The sequence below is a fragment of the Rhinatrema bivittatum genome, chromosome 14 (assembly GCF_901001135.1).
Source record: "Rhinatrema bivittatum chromosome 14, aRhiBiv1.1, whole genome shotgun sequence".
In the NCBI taxonomy this organism is placed as follows: domain Eukaryota; kingdom Metazoa; phylum Chordata; class Amphibia; order Gymnophiona; family Rhinatrematidae; genus Rhinatrema; species Rhinatrema bivittatum.
In genome coordinates this window covers 21,521,529-21,543,859 of record NC_042628.1, presented here as the reverse complement: position 1 = coordinate 21,543,859, position 22,331 = coordinate 21,521,529, and the positions used below count along the sequence as shown (strand labels likewise).

General features: G+C 44.9%; 2 protein-coding genes across 7 annotated transcripts in view; one reads left to right on the top strand and one right to left on the bottom strand.

Annotated features, from left to right (window-relative positions):
• NDE1 (nudE neurodevelopment protein 1) overlaps window positions 1-18,872 on the top strand; it is a 28,516-nt gene extending 9,644 nt beyond the window's left edge. For all 4 annotated transcript variants that reach the window (XM_029576019.1, XM_029576017.1, XM_029576021.1 and 1 more), the window contains exons 3-9: window positions 1,621-1,774; window positions 8,252-8,400; window positions 8,504-8,640; window positions 9,072-9,239; window positions 14,181-14,272; window positions 15,143-15,294; window positions 18,014-18,872. In XM_029576019.1, the coding sequence (XP_029431879.1) occupies window positions 1,621-1,774; window positions 8,252-8,400; window positions 8,504-8,640; window positions 9,072-9,239; window positions 14,181-14,272; window positions 15,143-15,294; window positions 18,014-18,107 (946 nt within the window). In that variant the 3' untranslated portion in view covers window positions 18,108-18,872. The remainder of the gene's footprint in view (window positions 1-1,620; window positions 1,775-8,251; window positions 8,401-8,503; window positions 8,641-9,071; window positions 9,240-14,180; window positions 14,273-15,142; window positions 15,295-18,013) is intronic.
• Window positions 18,873-19,873: 1,001 nt separating this feature from the next.
• MYH11 (myosin heavy chain 11) overlaps window positions 19,874-22,331 on the bottom strand; it is a 111,288-nt gene continuing 108,830 nt past the window's right edge. For 2 of the 3 annotated variants that reach the window (XM_029576122.1, XM_029576123.1), the window contains one exon: window positions 19,874-20,759. In XM_029576122.1, coding sequence (XP_029431982.1) covers window positions 20,630-20,759 — 130 coding nt within the window. In that variant the 3' untranslated portion in view covers window positions 19,874-20,629. The remainder of the gene's footprint in view (window positions 20,760-22,331) is intronic. The other variant, XM_029576124.1, reaches the window with a different exon arrangement.

Here is a 22,331-nt window from a genome sequence, read left to right as displayed (position 1 = left end):
AAGGGCTCTCTAAAGGACTGGCATATAGCTCGCTTTGAGTTAGTCTGCTTTGGGGGGCAGGTTGCGGGGGAGATCATTAGCCTCCCATCCGGATATAATTTGTTTTTTAAAAGGGATGAAGCATTTGCATCCTTCAGTCTGAAAGCTATGTCTGGATTGTAACCTTAACTTGGATCTGCGAGTACTCTGTGAAGCTCTTTTTGAACCATTAAGAGGTTCAACATTGAAGGACTTGACTCTGAAGACCGTGTTTCTGGTGGCCATTTGTTCAGCCAGGCGGATTTCGGAATTGCAAGCCCTCTCTTGCAGGGATCCTTTTTTTGCGCATTTCTAATAGTGGAATGACGTTGTGTACAGTTCCCTCCTTTTTACAGAAGGTGGTATCCTCTCTTCATGTTAATCAGGTGGTGGAACTGCCAGCTTTCCCAGATTGGTCTAAGGATTCCCCTCAGGCTAGAGAGCTATATTTTTTGGATGTGCGGAGGGTTCTGTTACGGTATCTGAAAATCACTAGTTTTTGTCGTTTAGATCACCTTTTTTGTGTTTGACGCAAAGAACGGGGATAAGGCCTCAAAAGTAACAATTTCCCATTTGGCTGAAGGGGAGACCATTTGCACTGCCTATATTTGTAAGGGTCGAGAAGTTTCAAGGGGTCTAAAGGCTCATTCTGTGAGAGCGCAGGCGGCCGCCTGGGCAGAGTGTCAAGTGTTGTCTCCCCAGGAGAGATGTAGGGCTGCGGTGTGGTCCTCTCTGCTTACGTTCACCAGGCGTTACCGTTTGGATGTGCGGGTGCAGGAAGACGCGTCTTTTGGCGATAGTGTTCTCCGTGCAGGTCTTTCAGGTTCCTGCCCAGTTTAGGGGTGCTTGGGTACATCTCACCTGTCTGGACTGATCTGGGTAAGAACAGGAAAGGAAATTTCATTCCTGTAATATCACAGATCAGTCCAGAGACCCACACTGTCGTGGCCGAAAGTCTGAATTTCTTGTTGGTTGGTAATCCATTTTTTTTTTTTTTTTCAAAGGAGATCTTTCAGTGTAAATAAGCTGTTTTTTTTTTTTTTTTTTTTTTTGTAATCTGATTCTTTTTAGCCTCTAAGTGTGAGGGGCTCCAACCCAGGTTTCCTGTTTGCCCTGGACGGGGGTTTTGAAGGGACCATATCTGGCTTTGGTGCAGGTCAATAATGAGGGACTGCAGGTGGCGCTCTCAGATATGTAGCAGTGCCTCAAAGTTTTTATTCTCTGCCTCCATCTGCTGGTAGGGAGGCAAAACCCACTTGGTTGGTCTGATATGTGGTGTGACGTGAACAAAAAGGCAAGAACCAATTTTCCTTTTGTGTTTATTTCTGTTTAGATTACAGGTATAATATTTAAATTGCATTAGGCGACGAGAGCCCATATTCTTTTAACTTTTTTCATTAATGTAAAAGTTTGACATGATATTGCAAGAGAGGGGCAATGCTCTTTGTAAGAATAATTGGGTCATGGCTGGGATTGTTTTCTAGCGGGAATGATAGCCAGTTGGACGCCATACCAATTCATGAGCAGCTCGAGGGTACCAGGTAGTGCAGCAAATGTCTCTGAATTAGTAGGTGAGTTAATTGCCCGGGATTTATGCTTCAGTGCAGAAGATGCACAGGAAGAGCTGCGCGAGTTCCAGGAAGGCAGCCGGGAATACGAGGCAGAACTGGAGGCCCAGCTGCAACAGACCGAAAACAGGAATCGGGACCTTCTGATGGAAAATAACCGTCTTCGCATGGAACTTGAATCCATCAAGGTAATGGCATCCTTTTCGGTTGTAAAGAGGGGTTTTCCTGTTATGTAGCCCTATGAATGAAACTCTCATGTGCTGCTGTCAGTGGGACTTGTATAGAAGAAATTTTAAATGTAAAAGATTGTATCATTTGCTACGTTTTTGTGTGCTGACCATTCTCTCAGTAATGCTCCAAAAAAAAAAAAAGACTTTTTTGCTGACTTTTCAGAACATATAGAGATTGTTTGTTTCGTTAAGGTCCTCTCTGTATTCCATCACATATTGACCCTTAACCTTAATTCTCATGGAACACAAATATAGCAATGTTTGGGCACATAAAACACTGCCCAGGCTGGGTGAATGTAAAAAGCTTGTGCGTTGTAATACGGTGCTCGTATTCTACCGGCTGGGGGAGAGGCACACAGGGCACACTTTCTGTTCACTGGGGAAACAGGTTTGCATACTTTGCAACTGGTGAGAAAATGGAGATCTCAGTTGGAGATTGGGAGTGAATATTTGTGTTAATGCTTCTCCCCAATCAGTCGACATTTCTGGTGGACCCTTTCACTAGTTTGAGTATATTTTAGATAACCTGGTCGCAGGCAATTCTCTCCATGCTTAAGTCCTTTTATTATGATTTAGGTATAGTTTTTACTTTACACATTTGACATTGCAGCATTGGAAGCTGGGCATTGTCAAACCTTGATTTAATGAGAGATTTTGCTACTCAGAAAGCTGAATTTTAAAAGTATGAGATGTTTGCATATGCTGACTGCCTCTGTTGTAAGCAAATGTATCTCATGTATATTCATTGTGTATAATGCCTGACAGCCAGACTGGTGTGTGATACTTGATGATCAGAGTTGCTTATTGCGGAGAGTGTTCTCCTTTTTGTTGAGAATCTCCCCTGTGCTTTTAAAAGAAATGCAAAAGGAGCTCATGGAGACAGTTTTCTGTAGAGATGATGAAAATAAAATGGACTGACTGCAAATGGCCAGAAGAGGAGAAATCTGTGGACCATCATTGGCCGATTTCACTGTGAGCAATTCAGTTTCTACTGGGAAATCATACTCCTAATACCACAGGATCACTTCCCTTTCAGAGGAGCAGATAAGGAGAACCAAATGGGACTTAAACTACTTTTATCCTTCGAGGCTAAAGGCGTTTCCGTCAGAGCAGAGCTCCGGGCGCAGGCCAGAGGCAGACCTCGGAGAGGTCTCTGTCCTGGTCCCAGTCTTTTCATGGACACAAAGCGAGAAAGAGAGAGGGCTCTGGCTAAGTGGTTAGCAGAGCCATGTCCAGTAAGGCCAACCCACTTTTTATTTTATTTTTTTATTTTACAAGGAGTGGGTCAAAATCACGTCGGACCAGTGGATTCTAAATGTGATAGAATATGGCTATGCTTCAGAATTTGCTCGGCTGCTAAGAAGCCTATTCATGGTATCTTCCTGTGCTTCACCAGCAAAGAAGCTTACTGTTCAGCAGACCATCCAAAGACTATGAATGCTGGGAGCCATTGTTCCCGTCCCCCAGGAGAACAGGACGTTATTCCATTTATTTTGTGGTACTGAAGAAGAAAGGGACCTTTTCGTCCAATTCTAGACTTGAAGAAAGTAAACGTGGCTCTCAAGATTCCCCGTTTTCAGATGGAGACTCTCAGGTCTGTCATAACAGCAATATGAAGCAGGGAGTTATTGGCTTCCCTGGGTCTGATGGGTCTATTTACACATTGAGATCTGCCGGGATCATCAGATTCATGATCCTCAGGAAGCATTTTCAGTTTTGCGCTTTTCCATTCGGTCTAGCCACTGCTCGGAGGACTTTCACCAAAATAATGGTGGTTGTAGCAGAAAGGAAGGTGTGCTGGTTCATCCATATCTGGACGACTGGCTCATCCGAGCGAAGTGATCTTGTAAGCCTTTTGAGTTCCTTGGGCTGGGTTGTGAACCTGGCCAAGAGCTACCTTTCTTCTTTGCAGGTTCTGGAGATCTTGGGTGCGCGCTTCAATACCCATGTGGGCAAGGTCTTTCGCACAGAGGAGCAGATTGTCAAGCTGCAGGCACAAATTCAGAACCTGTTGGAGGCTCGAGTGCCCAGGATCTGGGATTACTTGCAGATCCTTGGTTCAAAGGCCTCGACCTTGGAGCTGGTCCCATGGGCGTTTGCTCATGAGACCCCTACAGAAAGCATTGCTATGCCGGTGGGATGATTTCAGAGCATCTTCTGCTACTGCTTACAGAGTTCGCCAGGTCCAGTCTTTTGTGGTTTCTTGGCCAGGACCATTTGTGCCACGGGGTAGACCTCTAGGTACCTCAATGGATGGTAGTGACTACTGTTGCCAGTCTGACCGTTGTGGGGGTTGTGTGTCTGTCAGTCCCAGTCGGTGCAGGACCTATGGTCAGCGGAGGAAGTGACCTGGTCCCTCAGTCGCCTAGAGATGAGAGCGGTGTGGTTGGCTCAGGAGGGTTTTCTTCCCCTTCTGCTCAACCATGCAGTCAGAGTCCTGTCAGACAGTACGATGGTAGCCTTCATCAACCGCCAGGGAGGTACCAAGAGTCGCGTGATTGCTCTGATGTCCTGGGCAGAGCAGTATCTGGCCTTGATAGCGGCGTCACACATAGCGGGGTCTGACAATGTGCAGGCGGATTTTCTCAGCTGACAATAGTTGGATCCTGGCGAATGGGAGATATCGGAGGAAGCAGTGACACTCATTTGTCGCAGTTGCGGCATGCCTCATATGGATCTGATGGCAACCCAGAGGAATGCCAAGGCACCACCTTTCTTCAGTTGCAGAAGAGAGCATGGAGCGGAAGGGGTCGATGCCCTGTGCTTCCTTGGCCACATAACATTCTGATCTAAGTGTTTCCTCTATGGCCTCTGTTGGGCAAGGTTGTAAGGAGAATAGAGGTCCACCCAGGAAAGGTGATACTCATGGCTCCGGAGTAGCTGCAAAGGCCTTGGTTTGCAGATCTGGTCAATCTAGCAGTGGATGGGCCCCCTGAGGCTCGGCCATCTACCAAATCTTCTACGGCAGGGTCCTATATTTTCAGATGAAGTGGATCACTTTTGTCTAGCGGCTTGGCTTTTGAAAGGAGATAACTGAGGAAGAGAGGATATCCAGAGGATGTTATTTCTACTCTGCTGCGCGCATATGTCCGGGTTTGGAGAGTCATCTAGTCTTGGTGTACGGAACAGGGGATTGATCCTTGGCGAGCATCAGCAGAGCAGATTCTGGTCTTTTTGCAGAGAGGCCTAATGAAAGGTTTGTCCTTTAGTTCGTGAGAGTGCAGGTGTCTGCTCTGGGCTGCCTCTGGGACAAGGTTCATGGAACAACTCTGGCTGCGCATCCGGATGTGGTGCATTTCCTCAGAGTCAAAGCACACACACACACAGACCTTAACTTGGTCCTCAAAGGCATGTGTGGCTTTCTTGGTGGTGATTTGTTCAGCCAGAAGGGTGTCTGAAATTCAAGCCCTGTCATGTAGAGAACCCTTTTTGCAGATTTCAGATTCTGGAGTGTCTGAGGACGGTTCCGTCTTTCTGCCGAAGGTAGTTTCAGCGTTCCACTTAAGTCTGTCAGTGGAGCTTCCGTCCTTTACAGATCTTGAGATTGATACTCCTCATGCAAAGGAATTAAGACGTCTGGATGTCAGAAGGGCTTTGTTGCAGTATTTAGAGGTCACTAACAGTTTTTCAGATTGTCTGATCACCTTTTTGTGCTTTGGAGTGGTGCAAAAAAAGGGTCAGAAAGCATCAAAGGCCACGATAGCACGCTGGTCGAAGGAGGCTATTGGTTCCTCATATATCTGTCGCGGTTAACCCATCCCGGAGGGGTTAAGGTTTCATTCTGCCTGTTCGCAGGCAACCTCCTGGGCAGAGGGCAACTGGTTTCGTCGCAAGAGATTTGCAGGGTGGCTACTTGGAAGTCTTTACATACCTTTTGCCAGACACTACTGATTGGATGTTGGCAATTTTGGTGAAAGTGTACGTTGAGCGGGACTCTCGCAGTCCCACCCCAGTTGGGGAAGCTTTGGTAAATCCCAGGAGTCTGGACTGATCTGGGTACGTACAGTGAAAGGAAATTGGTTCTTACCTGCTGATTTTCATTCCTGTAGTACCACAGATCAGTCCAGAGTCCCACCCGGTGTTGGAGAGGAGTTTTGGAGAGTCCGCTCAATCTGTTTACTATAATAATTCTGAAGAATGGCACAGGTTTCTTATTAGTTGTTTTCAAGAAGTATTTCCAAATTTAATTAAAGTTCTTATTTACAATTTCCTTTTTTCTTTTGTGCTTTTTTTTTGCATCTGAAAGTGCAATATTCCAGTTGGTCAGTTCTTGGTAGAATATGTTGAAATGCTGCTTTACACGCTCTTGAGACCTGATTTAAAGCCCTGCTGTTGCCATATGATTCATGCATAGAGGGAGTTTATGTAAAGGTAAATACTGGCTTGACAAGTCAGTTGGCCTGAATTTTAGCCTCTTCCGGCAGGCAGAGTTGTATGCGAGTCCTTTGAAGTGAGGGCTTCAGTTGAAGACATGCTGGAGAATAGGGGCCAGGTTGTCAGTCTTCTGCTTCTTTAGAATTAATGCATTTGCTTCAGGCTGCTCTGAAGATAGACAGACAAGCAGTGTACATGTTAATACACATCTCTCTATCCTAAAAGAATGGCATTAGGTGCTGTTTTGCACTAACAGTCTCCTCTGGGCACAAAAGAATCGTTGGTCTTTGTTCTTTATGGTATCTGGTTTCACACAACTTTTCTAAAGCATTCCTATAGCCTTCACGCTGCTCTGAGACATCTTTACAACAAAAAGACAATTGCACTCCTCCTGAATATTTTTTTTTTTGTTAAATGAGCATAAAACACTTGGCTTAACCCATTCCAGTTCAGAAACCATGAACAATTGATTTAGTCATAGCAACTTGTAAGTGTGGAAACAGGGAATCCATTGATGGTTGAATCAGCTGACAATGTATTAGTTTCTAAAGACAACAGAATGCGTAACATTAGTCCTTTGATTCGTGAGAGAGTTTTAAATCATAAATTGTTAGCTGCCCTTGAAAGGCATGCAGTTTTTAATCTCGGTAAACATCAAAATTGTTTGACTTAATAAAAGCCCAATGGCTTGCAACTCAATCCCATACATCATCAGAGGTTTTATCTAGAATGTGAATTTATTTTTGCAATTTTAACGATTCCCTATCGGCCAGGCCAGTCTAGACAAGTAGTTATGTCCCACCTGCCAGTAGATGGGGACGGAGGGGAAAAAAAAAAAGCTCCAAGCTGACTTCATTCCCCCTGTAGGAGTCTGGTGGTGCCTTTGGCCCTTCAGTATTCTATGTCAGAGCTAAGACAACCAAAGGCAATTGTTTTTGGTTTCCAAATGCATCAACCACCCTTTCAATGAAGAAATTTGATGAAAGTGCAGACCCTGGCAGATCCAGCATCCTCCTCCTGTTTTTCTGGGCATGATCCACATGCACCTGTAAAACGTAATGCCACGCTTCTCAGCATACTGCTATGAAAATCGTACATGTGCATGATCCAGGGACTGCACGTTTACTGAATTCTTCATCGAAAAGTGGTTGATGCATGCAGCAACCTCCCACTAGAGGCAAACAGTATCTGAGTTTAGGAAAGCATGGGATGGACGCAGAAGAATCTTAGCTGGGGAGAAAGTAAAAAAAAATCCCAGAGATTAATTGACGAGACAAAAGGGGAAAAGGGCAGACTAGCTAGGTCTCTTTTTTTTTTTTTTTTTTTTTTTTGCTATTCAGGAGCAAACCCATTTTTCATGTTTTACATCCTTTAGAAAGGAAAATGTTTCTCCTCCCCAGGAATATTGGTGGAGAAGCACGAGATTACATTATTTTTACAGACACACGAGGATCGTGCCTGGAAGAAAGAGGAGACTGGCATTAGATTTACTTATTGGAAAGTTGGTATTTTTTGTTTTGAAGGTTCCTCTGTATTCTGGTCTAGAGCGGTAAAGGAGATGTTGAGATGAATTGACAGGTTTTGTATTTTTTTTATAGTTAGTACCGGGCAAGAAACATGCTTTCTTTCCTAAAACATCAGTACCACCAAAATGGAAACCTTTATTGGACTTACATTTCACAGAGCTTATTTTTCCTTAAAAAAAGATTTCTCTAAAGCCTGCAGCATGATTTGTAAAAGACCTGATTCACCATGTTTTGGGGTTTGTTTTTTTATGTTTTTTTTGTTTGAATAAAACAATGTGGCTGTGAAGGCCTGCTGGATCCATAGGAAAAGACTGCAAGAAGCTGTGAGACTTTTGTTTTTTGTTTTGTTTTGATTTTATTTTTTTGTTGGAAGGGAGCATAGCCACAGGTATTTAATACAATAAAAAGGTGTTGCTTACGACTTTGTTCATTTGACCTTGTATTTCTACGTAGCTTGGTTTTGAGAATCTCTGCCCCGGAGCTCGTATCTTAGAGATTATGTATTTTGAGAGATCTCTCTCCTGTTTGTTTTTAGGAAAAGTTTGAAATGCAGCACTCGGAAGGCTACATACAGATAGCAACGCTAGAAGATGAACTTGCACAGACGAAAGCAATCAAGGATCGACTGCAAAAGTATATTCGAGAACTGGAGCAAGCAAACGATGACTTAGAAAGAGCAAAGAGGTGTGCAGTGGATGATTGGTTATAACCATTATGATCTGATGTATTTAACCGGTAGATTTTTTTTTTTTTGCTTTCCTTAATGCATCATCTCTTTTGACTTCAGAGCGACTATAATGTCTCTGGAAGACTTTGAGCAGCGCCTGAACCAGGCCATCGAAAGGAATGCCTTTCTGGAGAGTGAACTCGATGAAAAAGAAAATCTCCTGGAATCAGTGCAGCGACTTAAAGACGAGGCTCGAGGTGCGATTCAGTGATAATAGGACTCCTTCCACTGCTAACTGCCAGTTTTACAGTCCTGCATGTTGCCGAGTAGATCCAGTAACTGACATTAACTGCCTTTCTCAAATCTAAATTTTATAGAATGCAGTTCAGATAGTGAGATGCAAGGCTCTCTCTTTTTTTTTTTTTTTTCCCCTTGTAGATTAATGGATAGATGATCCTCTACTTGAATATAGTATTTTTCACCTTAAAACAGTTGTTTACATTTTTATAGACAGTATAACCCCACAAATGCATCTTTAAAAAAAAAAGTTCGTGTCAGTTGGAAATACAAAATCACAAAAATGTATGCCGGAGGGTACATTTACTGATAATTTCTGTATTTTTTTTTTTTTTTTTTAAATTGGTATGTGCTGAAAATAATTTGCTTCTCTACTGTATTCCCGCCTTAGATTTAAGACAAGAACTTGCGGTACAAGAGAAACAGGAAAAGCCTCTACAGAACCCATGTGAGACAGACAGGACTGATACAGCGGTTCAGGCCACCATATCTTTGCCTTCTACACCTTTCTTGAACAGGGGATCCTTTGGGTTGAACACACCCGCTACATTAAGGAAAAGTAAGGGGTGTCAGACTTCCTTTTTCTGCTGTCATTTATATGGGTTTGAACCAAAAAAACAGCAAGGTAGGCTATCCCAATACAGCCGTGAGGAAACAACAAAGAAGTGGATGCCACAAAAAAGTCTTTTCCAAATCTTTAATAGTGGCGACGTGTAGTATTTTATAAAAGATGTCCACTTCTTTGATATTTATATGGGTTTGATAGTTGCTTGGTTTGGATTGTATAAATATTGTTCCCTGTACGTACCAGGATCAGTCCAGACGGTGGGTTATGTCCCCCATCCAGCAGATGGAGTCAGACAAAGCTTCGGAGGGTGCTGCCTTATAAACCAGCGCACCCTCTGCTACTCTTCAGTATCTTTCTGACTCCAGCAGATAGGAGCAGGGGAACCTTTGTTTCCCTAGTACATTGTCAGTGGACTTGTTCTTTCCTCTTACCTTTACTAAGCTTCTCTGGATGGATCAAGCTCTCTAGTTTAAAAAAAAAAAAAAAGATTTTATACTTTCAAACTTGCAGACAGATTTGTTCCTTCTCTCCCTCTGTCTGGTTTTTGTTTTTCTTTTCACCTCTGGCTGTACGGGGTAAGTGTGTATACTTTGGTTTCTTCAGGTTATTTCCCAATACAGCCCGACCCGGGGGTGCACATTGGAGGTTTCAACCGCTCTCCTGCTCCCCCCCCCCCCCCCCCCTTGCCGCGTTCCGACCTGCGGCCCCGAGACGCGCATTCCCCGGGGCTGCCAGCCGCAGCGAAGTCACATTGTTTTGCGGCGCCTGACAGAAGGGAGCAGAAGCTCCTAGGGTCAGTGTGAGTTTTGAAGTGGAGGTCGTCCTTTCCCGCTCTCCGCGGCACTACCTGCCTTTTCCTCGCGGTGGTGGTTGCGGCTGCTCTCCGGAGGGAGGGCATTCTGGTTCACCCGTATCTGGATGACTGGCTCATTCGAGCGAAGACCTTGCTCCAGGGTCATCAGGCGGTCACCAGAGTGGTACAGCTCCTGCAATCTCTTGGTTGGGTTATCAACTACGCCAAGAGCAGGCTTACTCCTTTGCAGTCTCTGGACTTCCTTGGGGGCACGGTTCAACACCGATGGGCAAGGTTTTCCTCAGGTCGGATCGTGCCCAGGCGCTCTTGGCGCAGGTTCAACATTTTTCTTGCCTCCCCTTGCCCACGGCTTGGGATTACCTATAGATCCTGGGATCCATGGCATCCATGATCGACCTCATACCCTGGGCCTTTGCGCATATGCGGTCTCTACAGAGAGCGTTACTCTCCCGCTGGAAACCAGTGTCGCAAGAATTCCAAGCCATCCTTCCACTCCCGCAGCCCGCCAGAGACAGCCTGCGTTGGTGGCTGGACCCACTCCACTTTGCGCAGGGAATGCCCTTGGACATCCCGGACTGGGTGGTGGTTACCACGGATGCCAGTCTCTCCGGCTGGGGGGGGGGCAGTCTGCCAAACGAGCTCAGTTCAGGGGCAGTGGACGAGGTCTCAAGCTACTTGGTCAATCAATCACTTGGAAACCAGAGTGGTTCGCCTGACACTGAGAAGTTTCCTCCCTCTCGTCCATCATCGGGCGGTCAGGATTCTCTCAGATAACGTGACCACGGTAGCATATATCAATCACCAGGGAGGCACGAGAAGTCGTCATGTCTCCTTGGAAATGGACAAGTTGATGGCGTGGGCGGAGGCCCACCTCTCACGGCTGGCGGCCTCCCACATTGCAGGGGTAGACAACATTCAGGTGGATTTCCTGAGCCAACAATGTCTCGTCCTGGGGGGGTGGGAGCTCTCCAAGGAGGCGATGCAGCTCCTCATCCAGCGTTGGGACCCCTCACCTGGATCTCATGGCCACCTCCCACAACGCAAACGCTCCGTGGTTCTTCAGTCGCAGAAGAGAGCACAGTGCGGAAGGGGTGGACGCGCTAGTGCTCCCATGGCCATGTCACCTTCTCCTCTACGTGTTCCCACCGTGGCCCCTCGTGGTCAGGGTCCTTCGGAGAATCGAAGTCCACCGGGGTCCGGTGATTCTGGTGGCACCGGAATGGACCCGCCGTCCGTGGTTCGCAGATCTGATCAACCTAGCGGTGGACAGCCCTCTCCGCCTCTGCCATCTTCAGCGTCTACTTCATCAAGGGCCAGTATTTTTCGACCAGGTAGATCGCTTTTGTCTTGCGGCCTGGCTTTTGAAAGGCATAGACTGCAACGCAGAGGATATCCGGAGGCCGTAGTTTCAACTCTCCTCAAGGCTTGGAAGACTTCTACGTCCCTCGCTTATGTCAGAGTGTGGAAGGTTTTCAAATTCTGGTGCGCCTCCCATTCAGTTCGACCACAGACGGCCTCTGTCCCTCATATTCTTTCATTCCTACAGGCAGGCCTGGAGAAAAGCCTCGCCTACAACTCCGTAAGAGTTCAGGTCTCTGCTCTTGGATCCCTGGTACATCGGCAGGAAGGAATTCCACTTTCCTCTCACCCAGATATCGTCCGATTCCTCAAGGGTGTGAAGCATCTAAAGCCTCCGGTTCAGGCTCCTTGACCTTCCTGGAGCCTCAACTTAGTCCTACGGATCTTGGGAGCCTCCTTTCGAGCCTCTGCGTGACGCTACCCTCAAGGATCTCGCACTCAGGACGGTTTTCCTCGTGGCCATTTGCTCTGCCCGCCGGGTTTCAGAACTCCAGGCGCTGTCCTGCAGGGAGCCCTACCTCCGTTTCACGGATTCTGGGATCACCTTACGCACGGTGCCCTCCTTCCTGCCTAAGGTGGTTTCGGCATTTCATCTAAATCAGACGGTGGAGCTCCCCTCTTTCTCCACTAATGAGCCACGTGAGCTCCATAAGCTTGATGTCAAGCGCATCCTGATCTGTTACCTGGAGGTCACTAATGAGTTTCGTCTTTCGGATCATCTGTTTGTACTTTGGCATGGTCCCGAGAAGGGATCCAGGGCCACGAAGACAACAATCGCTCGCTGGCTAAAAGAAGCTATTGTGGCGGCGTATATTGGAGCAGGTTGGCAACCTCCGTTGGGCGTCAGGGCCCACTCTCTTCGTTCTCAGGCGGCGTCTTGGGCGAAGAGCCAGTCCGTTTCTGCCCAGGAGATTTGCTGGGCAGCCACCTGGAAATCGTTGCATACTTTTGCTAGGCACTATCGCTTGAATCTTCAGTTGTCGTCTTTTGGCGACAGGGTCATTCGAGCAGGTCTGTCAAGGACCCACCCGAAGTAGGGAAGCTTTGGTACATCCCACCGTCTGGACTGATCCTGGTACGTACAGGGAAAAGAAAATTATTCCTTACCGCTAATTTTCGTTCCTGTAGTACCATGGATCAGTCCAGATGCCCTCCCTAAGTCTGACTGGGATATTTGTTTGGGATTTACTGCTCGACTTCCTTGCTTTGCTTCTCTGACCTCTGCGGCAGCCTCTCTCTCATGGTGCCGTTCAATACCTCTTTTTGCAAGTTTGCCCTTTGGCATCTGTTTGTAGTTTTGCCCTTTGGCAGTAGTTGGTAAATTTTTCATTCACACTATTTGAAGTTACACGTGTCTGATTTCCTTGATCCATCCTTCTCTGTGTATCCTGCTTTTGATATTCTTATTACTGAAGAGTAGCAGAGGGTGCACTGGTTTATAAGGCAGCACCCTCCGAAGCTTTGTCTGACTCCCTCTGCTGGACGGGGGACATAACCCACCGTCTGGACTGATCCATGGTACTACAGGAACGAAAATTAGCAGGTAAGGAATAATTTTCTTCTACCCTTAGCATAAGAGTTGGGAGTAACCCGCACAAGCTACTACCCTCAACAGAAACATTGGGCATAACCTGCACGTAGTGGTAGGTACTACCATGAGAAACTTGCTGGGCAGACGGGATGGGCCGTCTGGTGTTTTTCTACCATCATTACTGTGTTTACTATGGTATGATCTTCAAGAATTAGATGTGTTCCCTTCTGACTCTCCCCCTCCTCACACACGCACACACCAAATGTCCTCTCAAAATAAGAGTCAAAGATGCTTGCGTAATTGTTGCTTGGGTTTTGTTCTTTGTGTAAAAGGTTCTTAAACTGCACTAAAATGGGACTGGCCTGCTGACCCAGGGACTGCTTCTGGTAATCTAGTAGAGCTCAAGATGCTGGGAAGGCAGCATTCACGGTCCCTGGGGGAGGAGGGAATATCAGCTGTGACACTGCAGCAACAGGGGGTCTTGATGGGGAGAGAACAACTGGATTGAATGGCGCAAACCTCTCTTCCCAATTCTTGCTGAGGGACCTTCACCTGGTGGTCTCTTTTTTTTTTTTTTTTTTTTTTTTTTTTTTTAAATAAAATTTGGTTGAAATCTCAGCAAGGTGAACACTGGTAAAGTGTGGTGGGAAAGAAGAAATTTTAATATTGGTTATACATTGCTCAGGATAATGAAGATGCTAGTGACAGTGCAAACTCTTCAGATGAAGAAGACTGCGCTCCTGGTACAGATGTAGTCCAGGTTGACCTTGTTCATGGCCTGAATGTAGCAGTTGATGGACCACAGAAGTTAATTTTCTCTCCTCTGAAGACGAAAAGGGGATCCCTGAAGACGAAAAGGGGATGATATATTGCTATTTTTATACCGCGAACCCTATATTTAAATGAAGAGGGTTTACAAAAGGCAAGCCAGAGAGGAATAAAATGCAAGGGAAAGCTGCTAAAATCATCATCCGTGGGTGGGGTGGGCGGGTACAGTAGTGTCTCCACGGTGCCGCGATGGCCGGGTCACGGTAGAAGTTGGATGTGTTCAGTCAATGAAGCCCATGGCTCCTCCAGCGAGTGGCATTGGGCTGGAAGCCGAGGTATGGAGCTAGGTGTGCCAGCAGTACAGTATAACTGGTGAATGCTTTCTGTACGCTACCTGCAGCATTTATAAGGAGGTAAATTGTGTGCCCGAGGCTAATATCTCCTGTTTGAAACTTTGTAGGTTTGGACGACAACTACAGCGGGACCCCTCTGACTCCGGCTGCCCGAATATCCGCACTTAACATTGTAGGCGATCTGCTGAGGAAAGTGGGGGTAAGAATGAGCACGTCACCAGTTTGAATAGATGTCCCCCTCTCCCACCTTAGACCTGCCCCCCCCCCCCCTCCCCCCTTAAAGGGTGCCCGGCAGCCTCTGGACACAAGGCTCCTAGAGGCAGGTGCCTGCTGTGCCTAATGGGAAGTCAAGCACCAGTAGTATCGGACCCAATCAGGCTTCCTTATTGCATCCCAAGCTCCCACTCCTTATAACAGGGTTGGTAAAAGGTGCCCTGGCAGTGCACGCTTTTGTCTGTTTTTAAAGATTTGAATTTCAGTCCACATTGCTGCTTATGGCCACTGTTCCCTCTGGGTTTTAACCTACCCATGCTTCTTCTAAAGTACAAAATTTGATTGAACATATCGATCGACAAAGTACACTTTTTAAGCCTCCTTTCTTGAAGGAGAGGTAGGATTATATCGCTCTATGTATATGCCCCCCCCCCTATTAATTTGTTCTTTGGTGTCCTATCCACACCAAATTTTTAGGACCCTTCAGGGGAGACATGAGAGGACTCTTGTCAGGCATGGTGCGTGTTAAAATCCTTTCAGCTGTGTGCAGACTGTGGATGGATAGTAAGCTCCTTTTAGTTCTGGTTGGAACGTTTTGTCTGCGATCTCCATTTCATTTGCATGCGATTTAAAAAAAAAAAAAAAAAAAAAAAGAGGTTCTCTGGTTCACATCATTTGTGTGGTTTGCTGTGCGGCGTTCTTCCCTGTCTGGGATACTTTTGTTTTGTTCTGAAAGGTGCACCGAGGTTTGCTAGTAAAATGCTCTGTGTCAAGTCACTAAATGTGGGATAAAGATAGGTGTGTAAGGTTTTAGTGTTTTTGACTATTTTTTTTTTTTTTTTTCCTGTGGTCATAGGCTTTGGAGTCCAAACTTGCAGCCTGTCGCAGCTTTGTGTACGAACAGTCCCCCAGCCGTACAAATGCGCCCTCCGTTCTGCATGTAAACAGAAGCAGGGACGGAAGTGAAAATCGCATGAACCTTGCCAGCGTGCCTGCCTGTGACAAACGGTTAGTGTCTGCCGTGGGATGGTGAATGGGGAGAGGGAAAAGCTTTTGAGATTTCTTTTGTATTTCCAATCTTGCCGTATGTTGTGGGTTTCTAGCTTAATCAAAACCTGACTTGTACTAGGCCGCAGAGCCTTGACCCTTTCGTTGGCAACTACCTTGGGGGTCTTGGCTTATTGAATTTATCCTCCCTTCCCTCAATCTAGCCTGACCGTCGCAGCCACACCCTTTGAGAAAGGGTAGAGGTGTGTCCTGAGGCTGGCCGTTAAGTGTCACCATCACCCCTCACCCTGCCTCTATAGCAGTGGTTCTCAACCGGTGTGTCGCCAAGAACACGCAGGTGTGTCGCCAAGAACACGCAGGTGTGTTACCACACTTCCCGGTCCCCCACTGACCCAGCTGCTCCCGATCCTCCTCCGCCCAGGCTTAAAATGCTGTCAGCCCGGACGGAACGTGGCAGATCAGGTGGCGTCAGCGGCATCGGCATCAAGGCCTGTCGCCCCCATCCAGTTCTACTGGTGTATGCACCTCTGGATGAAGGCTGAGCACCTAGGGACCCATCCCCTTTCGCTTACAGTGAAGATGTGCAACCCTATGACCCCAGGTCAAGGTTCATTCTGTCAGAGCCATGGCAGCATCAGTGGTCCACTTGCGAGCAGTTTATTTATTTAACCTTTTTATGTACCGAAACTTTCGTTAATTACTTCAAGTCGGTTTACATAATTCTTTAAAAAAAACCCATAAATAATTAAAACATACTTCAACAAATTAAATTTAGAACTAAAAATTGACAGCTAATATACGTTGCCCAAAAATAAACATAATCATAAAACAAAATGACAATCAATTACAAATTTCAATAATATTCCACTCAATAAACAATTCATCTATACCATATCTAACTCATTACCATAGACTAATTCTTGGTTAAAGTATACTAGGAATAAAAGAAACAAATTAAAATAATCATAAAATGATCCTAACATACAATAAGTTCCGTGGAGGAGATCTGCAAGGCTGTGACGTGGAGTTTTCTCCACACATTCACATCTCTGTGCTGTCTGGCTAGGGATGTCCGATGCAACAGTTGGTTCAGCCAGTCTGTCCTTTGAAACCTGTTTTAAGGTGTAGAACCCAACTCTCCTGTTTGTGTTCAGGCTGTCTCCCCCTCTGTTACCAACAGCGCCGGTGGTGGTGTGCCTGTTGGCACCTGGTTGGTTGTCTGTCCTCTTTGGTGTTAGGGAGCAGTCTGTAACTAGGGATTTGTGTGAGGACTACCATCCTGCTTTATCCTCAGAGAAAGCAGAGTTGCTTACCTGTAACAGATGTTCTCCAAGGAAAGCAGGATAGTCCTCACAAGATCCACCTGCCTCCTCATGGAGTTGGGTTTCTCCTATTTTTTTTTTTTTTAATTTTAATCATCATTTTCTATTACAAGACTGGAGAGGGACCCCACGTGGCTGTGTGGTATAGGGAATGCTGTTCATGCTAAATGTGCCTCGTCGGTTCTAGACACTTTGACGTAGGTTTTCTGCATCTGGGCTCCATCTGATGACGTCGTCCAAGCAGCTCTGCTTTCCCTTCCCTGCCACTGAAAGTAGGTGGGAGGGGAACTCCTGTAGTGCTGGGCCCACAGACAACAGGAGCCAAGATAGGCCTTGGAGGGGAGGGGAGCTGGGAGTTAGGGACAAATGTTTCCATAGTGATGGCTTCAGGAATTCTGGAACCATTTATCACCTGGGCCTAATTTTAGTGTTTTGTGTTCATTTGAGAGTTTTGTGTTTTGTTTTTTTTTGCACTCCTGTATTTTCTATTGAAACAAAAGCATGGCAGAGAGTGGTTTTTTTTTTTTGTTTTTTGCATGGCAACCTTGAAAGTAGTTGGATGTTATACAAATGTTAGTCAAAGGATCACCTTATATCATTTCACCTTTTTGTTTTTTGACTTGGCAGTTTCCTCTTACTTCTTTAGCACTTCTGCTCAATCAGAACCAGCGCTGGATCTGTTCCCGTGAGCCTTCGGACACAACTTACCCGGGGATTGGTTTTCTCCTTTGTTGTTTTTTTTTTTTTAAATACCCCCTCTCGACTTTACTTCAGTCGTCATGGTGACTCTCTTGGCCAGGGGGGGCTGGAACCCTGCCATCACCGGTCCTAAATCCAGCCACTAGGGGACGGACACATTAACCTTTTTCCCCATAAAATGGGGGCAACACCCTTCAGTTAAATTTTTTTTTCTAGGTGTCACCGTTGTGTGCTTGCTGACTGACTCTCACCCCCCCCCCCCCAATTAACTCCTCCCAAGGACTGTTAAAGCTTCCTCTACAGTATTCCCAGCCCACCTGGGGTGCCGACAAAGGTGAGCTGGGAACGAGGCCCGGGTCCTGCTGCATGGGGGGGGGGGGGTGTGTCACAGCCCTGCCATTGAGTTAGCCCAGGTTCACCTTTCTTCAGTGTCCAGCTGAACAGACTTTTGGCTGGGATACCGACGGTCATGGAGGCAGATAAACTTCCCAAGATGCTATAAACAAAGAGTGTTCTGGCCCTCTCTCTCTTCCCTCCCATGCAGCGCGCGTTCCTGTCCCTCCAGAGCTCCCTGGAAGAGAACTCGCCTACAGCAATAAAACCAAATTTAAAGAATATTGCCAAAAATATATGTCCAGAGAATAAGTGGCAGTAAATGATGATGGAATCCAGTTGATGTTGTTGTCCTATGTTCGCAGGTTATCGAAGCGGTTGGAATTTGGATCTTTGCCTTCAAACATTCCTACACAGACTCTCACGTCTTCACCAGGTGTAGTCAAGATGCTACTATAGGAATATTCACGGACTGAAGTAGAATATTTTTAGTAGGTTGTCACTTTTTTTGCAAATAGTAGTTACAGTATTAAATTTGGCAAATACAGCCAATGTTTTTGACAGATCATGACTCGCAGTAAAGAGGGAAGATGGGGGCTTAGTGTACATTTTATCGAACGACTGACATTGCTGTGTGGGTGTGATAGCAGAAATCTTTTTTTTTTATTTCACCTCTATATATTTTAAAACTTCTCATAGGATTTTTATAGATATGTAAAATGTCACATCCACATCACAGTACTCTGAAAGGGGTACTCAAGTTCCCAAATAACATGATCTGACGATTGCTTCACTGGACATTTCAGGGCAGCAAAAGCAATTTTTTTTTAACTAACTTTAGAATTGTTACTGGGCAGTAACTTCATTTTTATTTTTTTACACTGTACATAAATGGGGAAAAAAATAACCAAATTCACATTTTGCCTTCTAACAGAACGTGGAAGCGAGTTAAAGCAATTTGTATATAAAACAGACCACGCAATCTATTTTTATTTATTTTTTCATATTACAATACAGATCGGGGATCTATAATGCATTTCTTTATGGGGGTAGGCATAATTAATGCAAGGTCAGAGGATATGCATTAAACTGTATGTACTATTAATTACACTTAAGTAATGAGCTTTGTAACACAGCTTTATCCAAGAAACCATAACGCAAGTTTCTTCATACAATTGTACCTGCCGATTGAAAATAACATTAAAATATAATCAGCAGTCTGTATTTACGTTTTGTGACTTTTCTATATCTCTGTGTGGATGGGTTTATCTCATGTAGTGGGAATTCCCCACCCCCCTTCCCTGACCGTCAGTAATGTGTATAAAGCAGAACTAGAACATTCCCCGTACAATCACCATACAAAAAAGATATTCTGCTATCAGGTGCCCTACTTCTAAAAAGACAGCAGTTCACCACCAATGCATGTCCTGTTGAGAATTCACAACAAATAAGGTGAGGTATTTTACTAGCCTACGTGCTAGTTAAATACCTCACCTCGGTCACACACACAAGTTTGACCTTCACCAAGTACAGAAAGACCATAAATTACAAATATGGACACAAACTGGAATGGAAACTCAAAAAAGCCACTCTGCATGCAGTGCAAACCTGGAGAAATGGAAAGAGAAATATAGCACCTAACACAGTCCCAGGATCTGCAATAATGCACAGAAACTAATCTGCACAAAGTTACACCTGCATTATGGAACACATAACCCTATCTATGAAAAGGCAACACTACAAATATTAAATCAGGTCCCAAACACTAATTCACCTCCTATTAGGAAAACAGAACAAGCCAAGCTGCTATAGATCCCCACACAGAAGTAACTGTAAAACTATATTAATAAATGTTTCGAAAACAGCTGATGAACAGAACATCATCTAACAATCAAAAACTCTTAAATTATTAAAAATTCTTCAAACACCAATAAACTATTTCAGAACAGCAGACACATCACATAATACCCAATAATTAAAATGGTAGTCAAGAAAAATGAACTAAAAGCCACCTTTACTTACCCTTCTCTCTCTCTCTCTCATATCTCCCTGTTCAGTCTGTCTCACACACACACACACGTCACCTCTCTGACCAGTCTCTCGCACATACAGTTCTCTCTTACTTACACACAAGCTCTCAATCATTCTCAATGACACTAAGCTGTGTGTACTAGAGCCAAGTGTAAAGTCATGCTTGATGATGGGAAAAGGAAAAGAAAGCATAAGACATCTTGCAACGTTTTATTGAAGAGTCGTAAGACAGCGCATCTTACCAGCCCACACCAGGAAGACATTCAAACACAATCCCCTAGATCAGTACCATTTTTAGCTGTACCGTCGTGTAGCTAATACAGAAGGAAAACATTACTTCATTCCTAGTGCTTTATTAACCTCTTATTGATGTAAGTGTCTTCAGATCACAGTGCGTAGAAAACAGTGCAAAAATTCTGGCTTTTCTTTTCTTAATTTATATAAGTGACTAAACAAAGGCACTTTGATGGCATCGTGAACAGTGCATCAGTTATAGTATCCAGAAAAATAAAATATGCTAAGAGTGATTACATAATGGAAGAGGAGGTGGTGGTCATCTTGGCTTATTCATCTCTAGCAAAATGTTGCTGTTTGCAATTAGAGACCTTTTAGGACAGTGGGGGCTGGTGTTTGTCAACCAGTGACCCTCAAATGGAATAAATCTTAATGCCTGGGCCCTTCTGAATGGATTACGTGCATACAAAGCGAGAAACCATTCAACGTTCTTTCCCAACAGGTTGAGAAACAGTTGAGCAGCTGGCAGCAGTTTTTTGGGTTTTGTTTGTTTTTTTTTAATAAATATCTTAGAGAATGATGTGCATGTATGGGTTTTAAGAGGGTGAGTCAGATTGTGTTCAGTAGTGTGGCATTACAAATTAAAATCGATTTTATACAGTGCTAAATATTGTCCCTTTTTATAAAATCTGTTTGCGGTGGTAGTTCAGAAAGATTTAGTCAGCGGCTTTTGTTCCATTGAAATCTATTTCTCGTGCATCACCATCCTCTTCTGAACCTTCTGCGTTCTCTACTCTCCTACCACCAGATCTTCGTGGAGGGGCAAAAGATGGCTCATTTCCTCGCCTGTAAGTAAAGAAAGGAACAAACGTCTGTGAGACTGAAAAGTGGAACAGGGACAAACCTTTAGAGCTCCTGCTGTCGTGACTGTCCTCCTCTACAGTACTGTCCTATGTAAAAGCAGCATTTGAGTGTACAAGACTTTACTGACCAATGGGTTCAAAGGTTATAGTGTATGTGCAGAGCCGTATGGCCTATTGCATTTTTCACTCTTCTTGCTTTTGGGTCCTTTATACATAGAAATGACAGCAGAAGAAGACCAAACGGCCCATCCAGTCTGCCCAGCAAGTTTCACACTTTTCTTTTCTTCATACTTATCTGTTTCTCGTGGCTCTTAGTAACCTTTTGGTTCTATTTCCCTTCCACCCCCACCATTAATGTCGAGAGCAGTGTTGGAGCTGCATTTATGTACTATACATTTTTTTTTCCTTATTCTCACTCCTATTTATACCACTGTACATTGTAAGCAGGGAGGCTATATTGTTGCACACCCCGAGCAGCTTGCTAACAGGTGCAGAAGGTTGTCTTTACACTAAGCAAAAGCACAGGGCCAGAATTCTACAAAAAAAAAAAACTTAATTTTTTTTTTTCCAAGGACAGCAGGATGTTGGTCCTCACACATGGGTGACATCATCCGATGCAGCCCGGCATGGGAAGCTTTGACTGGGCAGCCCACCACTGTTTTAGCCAGTTTTTTTCCTGCTGTCCTTGGAGAACACCTGTTACAGGTAAGCAGCTCTGCCTTTTTTTTTGTTTTTAAAGCACTTCACTTCTAAAAGGTATATAGAATAATCTTGTGAATGCTTTCCACTTGCACAGCAATCATGCATAAATATGGAAAGGTGCATCATTTCCTTGTGAAAAACATCAGTCACTGATAACCCTGGCAGGGCTAGGGCATAGCCACTCTTGAAGCTCACTGTTATGTAAAGTGTATAGGCGGCTGTTTGTTGTACGAATCGGCAATGTGTTACTGTAGCCACTTGAATTCAAAGGGCCTGATATTAAAAAGCAGTTATTCAAGTAAGTGGGCTTTTGAAAATTGCTAGAATATATGCCCCTGAATTGTCCATAGGATTTACTCACCTATGTGCACTTTGCTCCAGTAAATGGCTTTTGAAAATTGCTACAAAAGTAGTTACGGGTACGTGCTTACTCCTTTTGAAAATTATCCCCAAAGCGTGATGTCATGGTTGCAGGAAGGGGGCCTGTAAATGCCATCAGATAAGGTTAAGCTTCTACCTCATCTGTTATTTGAACCTGCCCTGCCACCCTTACGTTCAGCAAGCTCTGGCCAGCCATGCAGCATCGCTGTTCTAGGCCTGGTCCTCGGGGAGGAGGTGCTGCCGGTTGTGCCACTTCACTTTAAACGATACTTGGGCTAAGAAGTTATCTTAAAGCTAGCTGTCGTAGCCAGCTTTTTCAAAAAGTTGCACAGGTTTGTCTTATGGTAATGCAAAGCCTCTATTGAAAAAGTGAGAGAAGAATGTGGGCATTTAACTCCGCCTATGGAAACAAGATTACTTATTTGGATTTTAGTGCTCACTTTTTCAGTGGTAGCTCAAGGTGAGTTGCATG